Genomic DNA, 15,779 nt, shown 5'->3' on the forward strand with positions numbered 1-15,779 from the left:
GGCCTTATAAGTAATTAGTCATGCAGCACATTGTCTGCAGCTGGGAGCCAGTAGTGGCTGCACCGGGATGTGGGGAAGGGAAACAGTGCTCTAAAACGGCCATGCTGTTTTTGTTAAAGAGCCAAATAAAGAAAGGACAAAACCAGGCTCAATTTTCTAGGACATTATAAAATGCAAGGCTGGAAAAATTACAAAGGGAGGTGGGTTAAATGTTTGTGTCTGCAGAGGAAAATCATCTGTGAAACTACAGGGGATCGACCAGTCTGGCCCGATATCTGAAAAACAAAAGGAATGTGTTGGCTAGAAAGGTAGAATTAAAAGTACAATAACCTGAATGTCTAGTTGGCTTTACAGCGATAAACTCGAATAGAAAAATGGGAAATCAATGGGTCATAGAGGGAGGTAATAGCTGAACCAAGTGGGGAATAAAGGCACTTAGAAGCCACTAGGTAGCCTAACGAAGCTCTATGAAAAGTTGCTTTATTTCTGAGCAGCAATGTGCAGTCAGGGAGGGGGGTCTTTCTTATTTAAAATTCCAGCTGTCCCAAGACACAGGCCGAGGGTAAGGGGCTATCAGGCCTTCTTTGGTTCAAGTGTCCTGGCTGGGAGCAAGTGGCACCACAGGAAGAAACATCAAAAGCCCGTGACCTCACAGAAAGTGACATCACAAGAGGTGACATCAGATCTTAATACCTCAGACCTATGTTTAGCAGATCAATCACAAGTACATTTGAGCGCATTCTGAGATTTAACAAGTGAGATTGTGCATTGCTGTTGTGAGAAAAAAACACAACCCGAAAAAATCTGTGCCTCAGTTTATGAATTTATGTTTTTTTGAAACTCTGCTACAAAGAAATTGGCAGCAAAGGGAAATGTGGCAGTCAATCTATTCTGCTTAATTGGTTATAAACTCTACCTTTTAAATACTGTATGAGGTTAAGGAACCTGCTGCAGAGATCTTTGTGTGCCAGTAAATCTCTGGCAATAATAATGGTAAGATAACTCTGGAGGTTAACGCATTTGCCGCATTTTAATCAAAGTAGCAATAGAAGGTTAATGTGTCTTCTGCAAAGCACACTATGAAACATGCAGAGGACATTTTTTTATTTTATGTAGCTAGGTAACTGGGTTAGTGCTTTTGACACAAATACCTTTGTTACTTGCAGTTCATAAATTTTAATCCTTCTAATATAGCACAGTGAGCTATGAACGGCATGTGACTCCTATACTTTGTAACCCTCACTGTATCACATAACACAGCCTGTACATTGATTTACACACTTATGATTTATTGTCAATGTATAATGCTTACGCATGGTGTAAAGCGCTCAGACACCCTGCATGAGGATGGGTAGCGCTGTAAAAGAAAAAAAATAGTGGTATGTTGTGACGCAACATTACTTGATAAGTCACCCAGGTAAATTTAGTCCTCCACTTTAACATCAGTGCTTCCAATTAAGCAATGCATCTCCTACTGTGTTCCACTGCAACATGACAATGAGTCCTACAAATAGCATGCTCAACTTACCCTTTAAACCTTGTTTCTGAATAGATCACCGGTGCAGGTATTTGCCCCAGTTATCAATAACACGATGCTTTCTAGTAGAACACTTGTGTCATGCTGTGCTCCACAGAAAACCAGCACAATGCTCCAGAATTGATCAAGTATAAAACCTGCACACAATAAATTATTTTTAATGCTGCCAGGCAACTATTTAATCACGTTCTCCAACGTAACCCATGAAAAGAAAGTTCATGACTGGATAGCAAACCAGCACCTACATGACCAGGGCACATGAAGCCAGCGTCTTCAGGGAGGCCACCTCTGGCAGGCACCACCTTTTCATGTCTTTATTCACGTTTGCAAGTAAAGCTCACTTGGACTCAGAACAGGTCCAAGAATTTCTTCCAGGCCCAGATTTTAATTAACTTTTTGCTACTTGTGTAGTGTACTTTTTCCATTACAGACAACGGACTAAACGTACCACAACACGAAGCAACACAACTTAGCGGACGAGCTACTTACACCCGTCATGGCACAGTCAGGTTGAACCCCGAATCTTTTCATTGGGTTACTTACACATCTTTTTAAGTTTATGAGAAACTGTACTTTCTCTACAGTTGACCACAATTTCTCCAAGTTTGACTTTGAATTTCATTGGGATAAGATAACTTTCTGTATCAATTCAGCTATCACGGTTTCAGTAAAAAATAAAAATTAAAAAAATTAAAAGTTTACGAAAAGGCCATCCTTTACCATTATTTTCAGTTTCAAACCTTTCTTTAGTACTCGGTCTTGAAAACTGAATTTATACAAACAGAGGAAAATAAGTACAGCGGGCGGCAAACTCCTAAGAGGCTGTCCAAACGAAGCAGCGCCCAACACGTTTGCGACACTGAATCGCCTGCAACAAATACATTTCATAATCAAGGTAATTTTATTTGTCCTAGATACAACTTTTGTCTCTTTTCGAACTTTAACAGCTGTAATTTAGAACTTCTTTTTCCACCCTTGGTTTTCTTTAACACATTTCAAGTGGCAAAGAGGCATTTTATGTGGGCCCACAGCCCACATGCAGAGTGTGATGTGCCTCTTTCCAATTGCAATGAGTCTGAGAATATAAATGACTTTGGAAAAAATGAATACATTATGCAATTTTGTGCTGTGGGTCATCCAATGCCCCAAAAACGTGCCAGTTCAAATTTAATCTTTAAATGCAGATATGCTAGAAGCTGGGACTGAAGCAGTGAGGCACAGATCGCTGCAGAAACAATAGAGATCTAAAGAGGTCTGCATCTCCATATGTGGGGGGACTTTAGGACGGGGGTCGCAGAAATGAAGACAGTAAATAAATTATGCGTTTGCAGAGATATACAAGTGCATGCAGAAAATCGGCGTCTCGTGCAAAAATGGATCGATAAGTGTTTGTACAAAGCCAGGGGCCAGATAGCAGGAAATTAGCACAAAGGCAGGAGATGGGTATCTGACCATGGAGGGCAAGTGCATTCACAAGTAGGTAAAGAGTCAGCACACAGGTGAAGATAGGCTTCTGATAGGCACTGATTTACAAATCCAGGTAGTGGATGGGAGTCAACGGCAGATAAAATCAAGGGGATGGGTGTCTGATCAGGCAATAGGTACAGGAGAACAGGCGCGGGAGGAACCAAGATTAATAGGTACCCGAGACAAATGCACACACATACGGACTGGAAGATGGAACATACGCATCTCCCTGTGACCAATCCCCTGGTGACATACACCAGTTCTACTACCAAAATAACCTACAACAACCTTCCCCCAACAAGCAACACATCTCTCAACAACCTGAAAAACAGTGAGTAGGGGAAGGCAGGAACGTATGAATTTGGACAGTGTTGTTGGAAACTGCGGTCATCATTTTTCTATTCTTTAAAGCCAAAGCGTAGGGCCTTTCACCCACACTGACAGACTGCCAGATTCTAACATCGCCGTCACTCCCAAAGGTGGCAATGCAGCTCCCCGAGTCATCAAAGCAGACATCGGTATGGCCCTCTGTGTGTCCGTACCTCATAGGCAGTTTTGTTGAAGGCATCTTTCAGAAGTCTGACAGACGTGGATGAAGACTGAAGAGCTGGCAACGGTATTATCGCCTTTAAGTGCTTTGAGGTGGCGAGATGAACCCGGTGTTGTGGGCAGCAAAAAGATCGAAGCCGTCACATTGCCATTACGAAGAAAGGACAGGCAAGGTAAGTGGTTAGTCCGGGCAAGTAAGTGCCCAGCCTTGATGAGGTGGTGATACGGATCACTCAGTGGAAATGCGTCTCTCGTGCAGACTGACCTGGTAAGGTTTTAGAGTGGATCGCCCGCAAACCCAGAACTGGTGAAACTTAAAATTCCACTGGGAGCCCTTGCCCCTAGTGACGAGCGGCCGGTACCATCACCACATAGGCCGATAATTCCAATATATCTCCAGGCGAAGGACCAGGTCCGGCTGCACAATTCTGTTGAATGCTGGCAGGAGATGGAATGGCGGGAACAGAAGATTTCGACGGTTACAGTGTTTAGATTGTGAACTTCAAAGGAGGCCATGGATTGGCTGTGATTTTGACTGAAAGCCGCGCCTGTAGTGGGCCATTTTTGGATGGTGTCCTTAATGAGCGCTGTAAATGGAGTTATTTAGGCTTCTTGAAAACCCTGCAACCAGTGGCGGACATTTTGAAAAGGGAACGTTTCCCATTCAGTTCCAGTCAAAATCTGCCAAACTCGGTAGAATCTTAGGGGTACGATGGGCACCATGAGATTTGGACGTTTCACTTTCTGTCCAATTACTATGTCAAAGAAGCCGGAATTAGCTGGGCTTTCTATTTTTTGGGCAGCTGTGGGTGCCGATGTGCATGGTGTCGTCCTGCGGGGTGGGGGGGAGGTCCGCCGGCAATTTAAACTTAAAGCACTACGTCATGGCTCTAAAGAATAAAGCATCTGAAGACACAAGGGGGGGGGCGGCCCGCGAGCGAGAAGGCATAGGACTGAGGGAGGGTTGGGAGGCATAATGAGAACAAGGGAATGCGTGCGGGTGACATATCATGAAGGGAGGGGGGCGAGAAGACATCGAACTGCAAGAAGGAGGGTGGGGAGGCACGGAAAAAAGTAGTCTGTGAGTAAAGGAGCCAATAGCTGTGGAAGGACACAAATGAGGACATGTCCATCATAAGGAGGGACTAACATGCCTACAACCAATCGGAAGGCAGCATTTAAGACACAAGCCAATGAAGATGATGGGCGGAGAGTGGGCGGAGCTTCCACGAAGCTTCCAAGCTATAGTGTATACTGCATGTCTCAACGAGACAGCGCAAGCGCTGCCTAGGCGAGACCTAAAAAAACAAACTCCCTCTGGTATGCCAGTCCCAGCATTTTGTCACAGGAAAGAAATTAAAACAAATACATTGTCTGTGCACTAATTACATCAAAACTGGACTATGTCAATGTCCTTTTCCTTGGAGAATCGCAGGAGCTGACCAATAGATTACAATGGGTTCAGAATGCGGCTGCTTGTCGTGCACAAAATATTCCTAAGTGAAAATCGAATTGACAGGGTTTGAAAGCTCAACATTGGCTACCGGCGAGCCAAACCCTTTTATGCATTCCTAGGGTGCATAAACTGAAAGCTGGTGGTAGAGCCTTTTCATTTCTGGCTCTCAGTCTGAGGAATTCATTTCCAGAAGTTCCGTTTTAGAGACCCTGCTGCTCTGATGGGAGACTCGGGTCCTTGCTTCCTTCTATGAACTCAGCGCTGGAACACTCCGGTTGGAGCAATTGATGTGCTTTACACGCTTGTCTCATTCATTCATTCATTCATTCAGGTGCCTGTCATGCAAAGAATTGCCTGCAGTGTGCCAGTCCCAGTATTTTGCCATGGGAGCCCATATAAGCCAAGAATTACCTTTCGGATACCAGGGGTAAATGAGAGACTCCCAAGCATAGCACACAATAAATCTCACTTACATTCAACTACACTCACTATCATTCATTCTCACTTACTCACTCACAAACTATCTTTCCCCTCAATTACACTCAGTCCCACTCCGACTCACTCACATGCACTTATTCATGTTCTCTTACACTCACACATTATCACCCACTCATTCTTTCTCATTCAGTCTTGCTCATTCTTACTGACTCACTCATTTACTTCTTCACACTCACTTGTACTCATCTTACTCGCTGTTCCATAATCACACTCACTCTCACTCATGCATTCACTCACTGTCACTTGCATTCACTCACACTCTTATTATCACTTAATGAGTTTCTCCAGCGCCTAAACTCTTACTCATTCCAACTTATTTGCACTCATTCTCACTCACTTGTCCCTCACTTTCATTCATTGTCACTCACTCTCCAACACTCCCTTATGTTCATTCTTATTCATTCTCAATGATCCACTCTAATTCACTTGAAGTCACTCTTACTCTCACTCACTCATACAAAGTTTCTGACAGCCAGTCTCACTCATTCTCACTTGCTACCTGTCAGTGACTCTCACTTACTTTCACTCCTACATGCTCACTCAGATACACAAGCTCACACATATGACATTGTCACTCTCACAATAACACACTCTGACCCAAAAGAACACACACAACGTAAAATGTTCTTTACTTACCTCAGCTGCAGGCATTGTTGCAGATCCTGCTGCAACATTTTGTATTACATTATTAGTGAACAATTATATACTGTTATTCACTAATAGTGATAAACATGGACATAAGTGTAATGTGCCACTATGTTCTTGGCACTGATTTTGATTTTCACGTGTACCAAGACTTCTCAGCCTAGACAGAGTGCCTGTATTTGTTTATTTTGTACAAAGGTAAAAAAGGGTTTTAGTATTTGCATACCCTTCCAATCTGCAAATCAGAGGGTTTTCCAAATGCAAAAAAACTTTTTTCTTATGTAATACGTTTTCCAAATTGCTAAAATATGTTTAGAATTGGATTCTGATTCAGTATTCAGAAGGGATGTGTTTTGGGTGGCCCTTCCATGCACATTCTGAGTTGGTACCCTATGTATGTAGGAAAGTGGAACTGTATCACTGATTCAGTTTTAATCACCACAGTTTATGTTTGACCTTGTTTTCACTCACCGGACAAGCAATGGGCAAATGGGGACTTCTTTGGAGATTGAGAAAACTCCCCTCTCACCATAGTTGGATGTGAAATAGATGCCGGATACATTGATCACTTGGTTTCCAGGAAATTCAAAACAGACTTTTTCTGTACTGTGTTTGTAGGCCCAATTCCAGGCTTGACCTGCGATGAGGAGACCACCTCCGTTCTTCACGAATGCAATAAGCTCATTCTTTTGATTGGCATTATAAGCGTCCATGCAATACACGCCAAAGGATTCCAGAAACCCACCAGTGGACTGCACCTTGATGCCATGATCAGAGAAGGTCTTCACCAGGGAGTCAAAGGTAGACTGGACACCAACCAGAGCATCTGCGGAGGGTTTCAGCCAATGGACAGCGTTGAGGAGGAACTGTGAGAACTTTTGGCTATAGAAGTAGACCTCATGAGCGATGGCCACAATCCGGCCCTTGCCGTAGTGAGAAGCTGCGATGAGGACTTGGCCAGAGTCGCTCACCAACAGAGGGAAGGCCTTATCCCCGATCAGGAGGAGGTCACATGGAACAGCACTTCCTGTAAAGTCCAAAGTGTCAACACCTTGTGTCAAGGCTTCGTAGGATTCACTGAGGGTCATTTCAAAGCGGTTCTTGTTTCTGAAAATATATAAACAATAAACAGAATTAATAGTAATCATCTTTAAATATCAGAAATGTGTTGTTCTTTGAGTAAATACACTATGTATAGAGGAAATATGTTTGTATATATTCATATCCCTTTTGTAAAACCAAATGTGTCCCTTCTGAGGGAACATTACAAACTCCGTTTCTGGGGTAACTCTGCAGTGAAATGTTCTCAGCATATGGCTTGGTTCAAACTGGAACGGCATGGTGAGCAAAAAAACGATGGATTTAGGCCCAGATCTCTGTACTGGGGTGAATGTATGACACTGTTCTGCATTCTGTCCATCAATTGTTGTTTTTGCATGTGAAATGTTCTGATAACATCAACTTCAGCTCTGAGAGATGTCTGGGACCTTTGTTTCTTCGGTGCTCTGTCTCTCACACTGGATAATTCCCTCCTTGCTCTCACTCACAGCAACCTCAGTGCCATCTCTGTACCCAGATGTTTGCAGTGTGTCAATCTTTCACTGATGGTCCTCCAGCTGCCACGGGCAGGGTAGGGGGCGGGATTCCACTTCAGCAAGCTCCCAGGGGTGACACATGTGCTGGTGCGGCAAAGACCCCAGGCTCATGCCTTCGGTGAGTACCGGCCCAGTCTGCAGGCAGCTTGCAATGGCCTGCTCACCTGAGAGGAGGATCTCAGCCTCTCACTGCGCATGCCCTGAGTTCAGAAGCCCTCAGCTTCCCAGCACCAGGAAGACCTCAGCATAGAGACATGCAGCCCAGAAATGGCTATTAGGGACTGCCAGACCAGAGGTGCTCCTGCAACAGCTGCAATTCCTGCTTTGATGCATTCACAAAAATACTTCTAAAAACACTGAATGCTATGAGAAAACCAAATATACCACAGAACACAAAATAAATGAAAAGGGCCCTTCTTCTTTCCCGTGCTCATGATAAACAGCTGGTAAAGAGCATTCAGAATGTTATATAAAGCCATGCCTGTTGTGGAATACCAAAATAAAGGTGCGCACATATTATGCATAAACAAAGCAGACCGTGCACATCTTGGGCACCAATGAATGAATGAATGAGTCAATGAACCAATCATGACAAGAATTAATAAGAGCAAGGATGACCTCAGAGAGGTTTCTCAGCACTGGCCATAAAAGGATTTCGGTTTCTCCATCTGACTAAAGACAACTTTAGCTCTCCACAAGGTCTCAAGTCAGCACAACACACAAAAGTGGCGGCTTTAATGTAAAGTCTGTCTGTCCAACCTGAAGATGAGCTGTGTGTCATCCGCATAGGACAATGCCACACCTCCGAAAGATCTCATCAGCTCAGAGAGAGGTTGGATAAATGTTCAATAGAAGGAGGGTGAGAGGAGAGCGCTGCGGGCCACACGGCAGGCTGCAGGGTGACTGGATCTAAACATTTGAGAGAACTGGTGACTTGGAACCCACTTCCAGGAAATCCCAACCCTCCTATACTTCTCAGCTAAACTTAGCTACATTACCACGTGATCCCCATACCAACTGCTGCAGAGAGAGGTCGACAGAAATGAGCCTTCCACTGTCGCCAGCAGCACCAATGGACCTGATCTGAACAAAGGACCAGGGCTCAAGCCGGCGCGGGGTCTCTCCAGCTCAGCAATCTAACACACACTGGGCCAGATTTACGAATATTTCCATCCCTTTCGTGGTGCAGCCATGACGTAAAATGCTAGTAAATATTTTCAAAGCCGCGCAATGGGTGATTTGCGTCGCCTTGCGTGGCTTTGTGAAATAAAAGTACCGCAATATAGCGGTTTGTGCTGCTAGAGTTACACTTCATTCTGGGAGGTGTTCCATGGGCGTTCCCATGTGTCCCCCATGGATTTCATGCAATCCCACATTTACAAAGGTTCATAAACCTGGGATTGCGTGAAATCGCTACGCAGAGAAAAATATTTTTTCCTCTTTGCCAATTCCTCTTACTCTGTGTGCTGCAACCTGCAGCGCACATAGAAAGAGGAAAATGCCTAGAGAGATTGTTTGGTGTGGGAAGGTATACCTTCCTGCGGAAAAACAATACTCCTTGTAACAGTGCAAGGGTGCCGGGACTGGTGCTAGGCTGTCTGAAGTCTGCCAGCACTATGAGAGAGCAGGTGTGTGCCATATCTTAGTATATATGGTGCATTTCTGCTGCCTTCCTTTCATGCAGCGCAGCACAGCAAGTTGCCTTGCTACACTGCGTTGCGTGAAAGGTTAGTAAGTCAGGCCCACTGTGTCTCCACCAGTAATTACTGCACCTGCCCTAGCACTGAAAAAAAACCTGTTTGCTGATTGCTTTTCATATTGTTGAGCTCTCCAAGTGTGTCGCGGGCCGAATTGTGGGTCCCCAGGGCCCTCAATCTTGTAGCGTGCAAAAGCGCTACCAATGACGGCCATGGGCATCATTCTTGGCCAGCCCCCGCGGCGCGCAGTGCTCTCAAATGCATACGCACTCCCGCTCTTTCTCTTTATCGGATTCGGCGGCGTGCAGGTCCCTGCTGCTGACTGACGGTGGTGGACCGGACTCGCTGGACTGTGTCATCGCGGCCCGCTCTGTTGGTTATTTGATTGCTGCGAGCCTGCGAGACACAGTCCTCCTCCTGGCTGTCCTGATGGTTTAATATTCCTTATTGTCCCGCTGAGGTCCCCGAGTCTCGGAATGGCCAGACTTCAGAGTCTCACTCGCTGCCTGGATGGACGACGGAGTGGAGACTTGGAGTAGCACGCTCACCTGACCCCTCACCCCACCCACGCGGAGTCGGGCTCGGAGACGGCGTGCACTAGGCCTGGGCTGGGCTGGCCGCCTGACCTGGCCTGTGTGCTGCTGTGGCTCCACGGTTGAGTGTCAGTCTGACCGAGAAACCGGAGCCTAGCCTGCAGTGAAGAGAGTCCACAAGTTTCTGGTGTGGAGCAGCGGAGCAAGGTAGGACATTAATTATATATGTAAACGTTAGCGCAGCAGAACAGGGTCGCCGGCGCTGCCAGTCACTAGCATAGCTCAACGTGGACTTGGGTGGAGGCTGAGATGCAATGGCAGTATGCCACAGATAGGGAGGAAGTTAACCAGATCAGGGACACCAGGCAGTAGGTGGTGCAAGTCCCATCCCAATCAGGGAGCGCACAGAAGGCCAGCTACTAATGTGGAAGTAGCTTGGGCAGGCACTAGGCAGTGGCAGCAAAAGAGGTGAGCATGGTCCTTGATGCCGCCACGGGCCATGCCCATCGGGTTGGCACGTAACAGTTGGTCCAGCCAGTAAGGCAGGATGCGCTCTACGCAATCTGTCAAAGAGGTACGTTGCAGTCGTGGCTGTGGAATCACTTTGGGTGGGACGCCTCCGCGGCCTCTCGCTTAACGTTGCGACCCCCCACAGGTGCCAATTCCAAATGCCAATGCAATCTCATTCTAAGGGGGAGGGGGCCCAGGAGATGGGGATCTCTGCCTGGCAATCGGGAAGGGGCGGCCAAGCACAAATTCACTGCAATGGGCGTAGCGATAGGGGCAGCAGATTTTTAAAGACCGAGATGACCCTGTTCAACTTATCTGAAAAAGAGGCAATTGTTGGCTAGGAAAATGTGAAATATTCTCTTGTGTTTAATTTCTTTTCCGCGCTTTCCCATGTTGCAGGTCTGTTGCTAAAACGTAATTTTCAGGGGGTCTCAAGCCCCAAATATTCTTAGTCTGTTGCTAATGTACAATACTCCATGCCACTTCACTGCAAAGATCAAATGTATAAGTTCCCATTAATTATGTATACAGTTTTAATATGCATGTTTCCCTGTGCATAAATGAGTACCTTAGTGTGATCGGGCAAGGACAGGCGACCCGGCGAGGCCACTTTCAGAACAAGTCTAAAGCAAAATTTGTTAAATGTCATAATACACATGGTAGTATATCTGTTATGTTTCATTGGTTGCAAAGTCTGCATTTTCTGGGGTTAAGGCATCTGCAGAGGTGCCCAGTAAATATCAGGGAATAATAGTTGGGGAGAACTCTGGAGGTTAAAACATTTGTTGGAGAGATCTCGGTTTATGTGTAGTCGCAGATCTGAATCAAAGTAGTGTAGAAGGTTAATGTGTCTCCTGCAAAGCACCTCATGTTGTATGCAGATGACAGATTTTTTTTAAAACCCTGGCGACTAGAAAAGTAAGTTGTGTACTTATCTGCTGATGCAAAACAAAGCTCTTCCTTCCTTAGGATTGCATTGCCTTCTAACTGTTGTACCCAACTGTCTACCTGTTTCACGTACCCAGTGTTACTGTTTCTGATTGACAAGCCCGAAAATATTTCCAACACTAAAACGTGTTTCTTGCACATCTAAATTATTGATTGATACTTTACAAACCTATTGCCAGTAATCTGAGAATATTGCAAATGAGTTCAACTTGGTTCATAGAAATAAAAGTAAACTAAGGTAATATTTTTCTACAACCATTACCTTTTTGTCAGTCATTGAGTATGTGTTTACGCCTTGTATGAGTATTGTTAGAACTGGGGGTCTCTAGTTGGCAGAGGTAGGCATCTTTGACTAAATAGGGACCCTTGCTTCTAAGTCAGGGAAAGGGGATTACACTACTGGATAACCCCTGCTCACTCCCGTGGTAGCTTGGCACGAGCAGACAGGCTTATCTCAGAGGCAGTGTGTAAAGCATTTGTGAACACATACAGTAATACAGTGAAATCACTACATATGGACACCACACAGGTTTTATAAAAATGAGTATTCTTTATATAGGTTGAACACAAGACCACAAATGACAAAAATCCACAATACTGTACTTAAAATTGACTTAAAGATGGTAGAATTAGCTTAGTTCAAGTTGTTGGTAAATGAGACAGAGTTCTCACAAAAGTACCTGGATGTGTAACGCAAAATAAACAAAAGGCTTGCAGCATTGGAGATGCGTTGGTTCCTTGCTTCGGGGGAGATGATGCGTCGCACCTCAATGCTTGCGCAGAGTAGGGGATGCGTCTTGATCCTCACAGGAGAGGAGGTGATGCGTAGATTCTCGTGCTACAGCTCAGTTGCGATGCAGCAAGATGGCGCCTCGATGCAATACGACAATCCGGTGCGATGCGATAAGATGGCTCCCTTGATGCGACGACGTTGAGACGATGCAACGCGCCCTGGCAGCCTTGTGGCGACTCTGTACTTTGGAGTCGCAACAGGCCCTGCGAAACGCTTCTCTGATGATGTGACAGCGACCCTCACGGTTGCGACATGCTTCTACGGTGATGTGACAGCAGACAGCTGCAACGAAGGCACGCTTCTGGGAGATGCGGCGGCGGCACGCTTCTCAGGCGATGCGATGACTACAGCTGTGGCGGCGACACGTTTCTTCTCGTTGCGTCGTGCTTCCAGCTCCCAGCGACACGCAGGCTCCTGCAGATAGAATTCCCAACAAGGAAATTCAGAGGGGAGCTGGTGGTGAAGTCTGTTGTCCCTGAGACTTCAGTAGGAGGCAAGCACAAGTTCAAGCCCTTGGAGAAATATTCTGCAAGATGATTAAAGTTCTGTAAAAGTTCCTTCTCCTCTCCTTGGCAATGAAGACACCACTGCAGGCCAACCCAACAACACAGCACACTGGCAGGCGAGCAGTCCAACTACTACAGCTTCCTTTGGTTCTTCTCCTTGGCAGAGGTTTCTTGTTGTTGTTCCAGAAGTGATCTAAAGTCTTGGGGTCTGGGTCCACATATTTATACTACTTTTCTCTTTGTTCTCTGAAGGCAGAGAAGCCTTTGACTAGTTCAAACCAGTTCTGGTCAGTCCTGGAGCACTTTGTTGGCAAGACTCCTTCTTCCCTTTCTGAGTGAAGGGCAGAGACACCAGACGCACCACAGGTGGAGCCAGCGTTGTGGAGGGAAGGCACAGCCCTATTCAGGTCCCAGGTGCACCTCCTCCCACTCATCTACATGCAGATCTCCCTATTCAGCCCTGTGCTGACTCACCCTCTCCCCTGGAATCCCCAGCCTCTGTCACTCACAGAACCAGACACACAATACACAACCTAGCAGAGGCAGGCTTGGACAGTTAAGCAAGAAAATACCTACTTTCTAAAAGTGGTATTTTCAAACACAGAATGTTAAAACCAACTTCACTAAAATATGTATTTTATCATTCTGAGTTCAGGCATACTAAATTCGAATTTCTACCATGTTCCCTGAGTCAGTTAGGGTTATAAGATGTAATATTCAAACTGCCCATTCTGGTCTATGAGGAACAAGTAGCCTTGCAATAGTGAAAAGCGAAAATGGCTGTAATTCACTATTAGGACATCCCACACACTTCAGGGCATGTCCTACCTTATACTTACAATGCACCCTGCCATTGGGCCTATCATAGGGGTGTCTGATATGAAGAAAGGGGAAGGTTTAGGGACTGGCATGTGGGTGCATTTGGTCAGTCAGCATGGCAGTACCAGACTGCATATAGGCTCTGCAATGGCAGACCTGAGACACACTTTACAAAGCTGCTTCTATGGGTGGCACAACCAGTGCTGCAAGCCCACCAGCAGCATTTGACTTGCAAGCCCTGGGCACACATGGTGCACTGTACTAGGGTCTGAAAGGTAAATCAAATAACCCAATCATGGAGTCACTAATAAGTACATCAATTTAACAATAGGGAGAGGAAATGTACTTTAGCACTGATCAGCAGTGGTAAAGTGTCCAGACTCATAAAACAGCCAACAACAGGTCAAAAGAATACGGGAGGAAGGCACAACATTCAGTGATGACCCTGCAAAAAGGGCCAAGTCCAACAAGTATATACACCAAATGCATTCACACTACCCTCTGATAAGCCTAACTGCTCAGGCCACCTACCATTAAATTGAGAGTAAGGTATTATCTACTTCAACATCTGCCATACCTTTGGACTCTAGCTGGAGTCTGTGCACGCTATACATCTCTTTAAGTATAGTATATACAGAGCTGACATCTTATATTGGTGGATCAGTGAGGGGGTCTACTGCTTTGCATTTGTTGGACTACTCAGCCAACACCTGATCACACAACAAAACTCCTAAAATTGTGTTTAGATTCTGATTTTTGAATTGACAATTATTTTTCAATTTTTAAAAGTCTGTTAGGGCCTTGGCTAAGCCCCTTTAGCATTTCTTCTAAATAACATCTTACTGTAGTGAGGGGGAAAAGTATTTTAGAAGTTTTTAGACCTCTTATAAAAAGGTCTCCACTATTAGTGAAATAATGACTGATACACAAGACAGGGTTGAGGAACTTACCCTTACCCCTTATCTCTAGCTGAAGATGAGTGAGATAAGGTCCCTGTATAGACTTGAAAATATTTCCATGGGCTCCTGTGCCTCCAAGGTCAAGCTCCAGGAGTTCTTGGTGGAATATGCAAGGGCCCACCTTTCTGAGAGGGGAGATCCCCACTCAGAAAAGGATGTTAGTTATGGGCAGGACAACCCACAACCTCCCTCACTAAATAGGGAGAGCAAGGTCCTTGAGCACCTGGCTTTAAGGGTAGTACTCACAGCACCTAGACACTACACAGGTGGAGGTGACATCATTGAGGACAGCCCCAATGAAGAGGATACCCTTCTATCAAGGTGGACCAAAAGACTTTACCTAGAGTCCAGACACCTACCTCTAGAAAAAGAATGGGCAGAGTTGGGCTTAGCTCCCATCAATGGTGGCAGCACCTTAAAACCTAGGAAAAAGAAAAGTCCTTATGACCCTAAGACCCCCAAAGATATTGTCCCCAAATATGAGGGAGGGGATGACATCACAAAAGGGTTCACAGCCTTTGAGAGGGCCTGTGGAATGAGGCAGGTGAGGAAGTTACACTGAAAAGTCTTATTTTGGGACTGTCCTCTAGTAACTACGGAGACAGACTTCTGACCCTTCCTGGGGCAGATGCTGAGTCCTATGATCTTATGAAGGGTACCCTTATTATGGGCTTTGGACTTACAACTGAGGAGTATCAGATTAGATTCCAGGGGGGGGCACAAAATCCTGAGCCAGTCCTGGGTTGACTTCATAGACAACTCAGTAAAAACACTAGATGGTTGGTCAATTGGAAGTAAGATCCATGACTATGTTGGGCTTTATAATCTGTTGATGAAAGGACATATGTTAAGTAATTGCACAAATAAAATGTTGCAACAGTATCTTGGGGACCTAGGTCTAATTTCTCCCCAAGAACTGTGAAAGAAGGCAGACCACTGGGTCAAGACTAAGATGACCAAAACTTCCTCTGGGGGTGAACAAAAGAAAGGGGTTACAAAATCTCCCCAAAGGAAAGGGGTGATCTCCCATAGACAAAAACCAAGAGTCTTTTAAGGGCTCCCAAAATGCTGTTCAGGAGGGAGGGTCCCAGAAGTCTTCCCAGCCCACTGGTGGGTATAATGGTAAAGATATTGATCCCTTGAAGGCCTGGTGTTGCACCTGTAAGAAGTTTGGACACCAAACTGGAGAATCTGTCTGTCCCAACAAGAAGACCCCTAGTCTACCGCCACTGGTGTGGCAAATCTCCAGCTGGAATCAGCAGTGTGC

The 15,779-nt window shown here is 45.5% G+C and overlaps 1 protein-coding gene across 1 annotated transcript in view; it reads right to left on the bottom strand.

Moving 5' to 3' along the window:
- Positions 1–15,779, bottom strand: part of LOC146808517 (TRPM8 channel-associated factor homolog) — a 156,064-nt gene that overhangs the window by 95,002 nt on the left and 45,283 nt on the right. The window contains exon 2 of the mRNA XM_085623590.1: positions 6,624–7,259. Within this exon, the coding sequence (XP_085479716.1) occupies positions 6,624–7,240 (617 nt within the window). The 5' untranslated portion in view covers positions 7,241–7,259. The remainder of the gene's footprint in view (positions 1–6,623; positions 7,260–15,779) is intronic.

This window comes from Triturus cristatus, chromosome 8 (assembly GCF_964204655.1).
Source record: "Triturus cristatus chromosome 8, aTriCri1.1, whole genome shotgun sequence".
Taxonomy (NCBI): domain Eukaryota; kingdom Metazoa; phylum Chordata; class Amphibia; order Caudata; family Salamandridae; genus Triturus; species Triturus cristatus.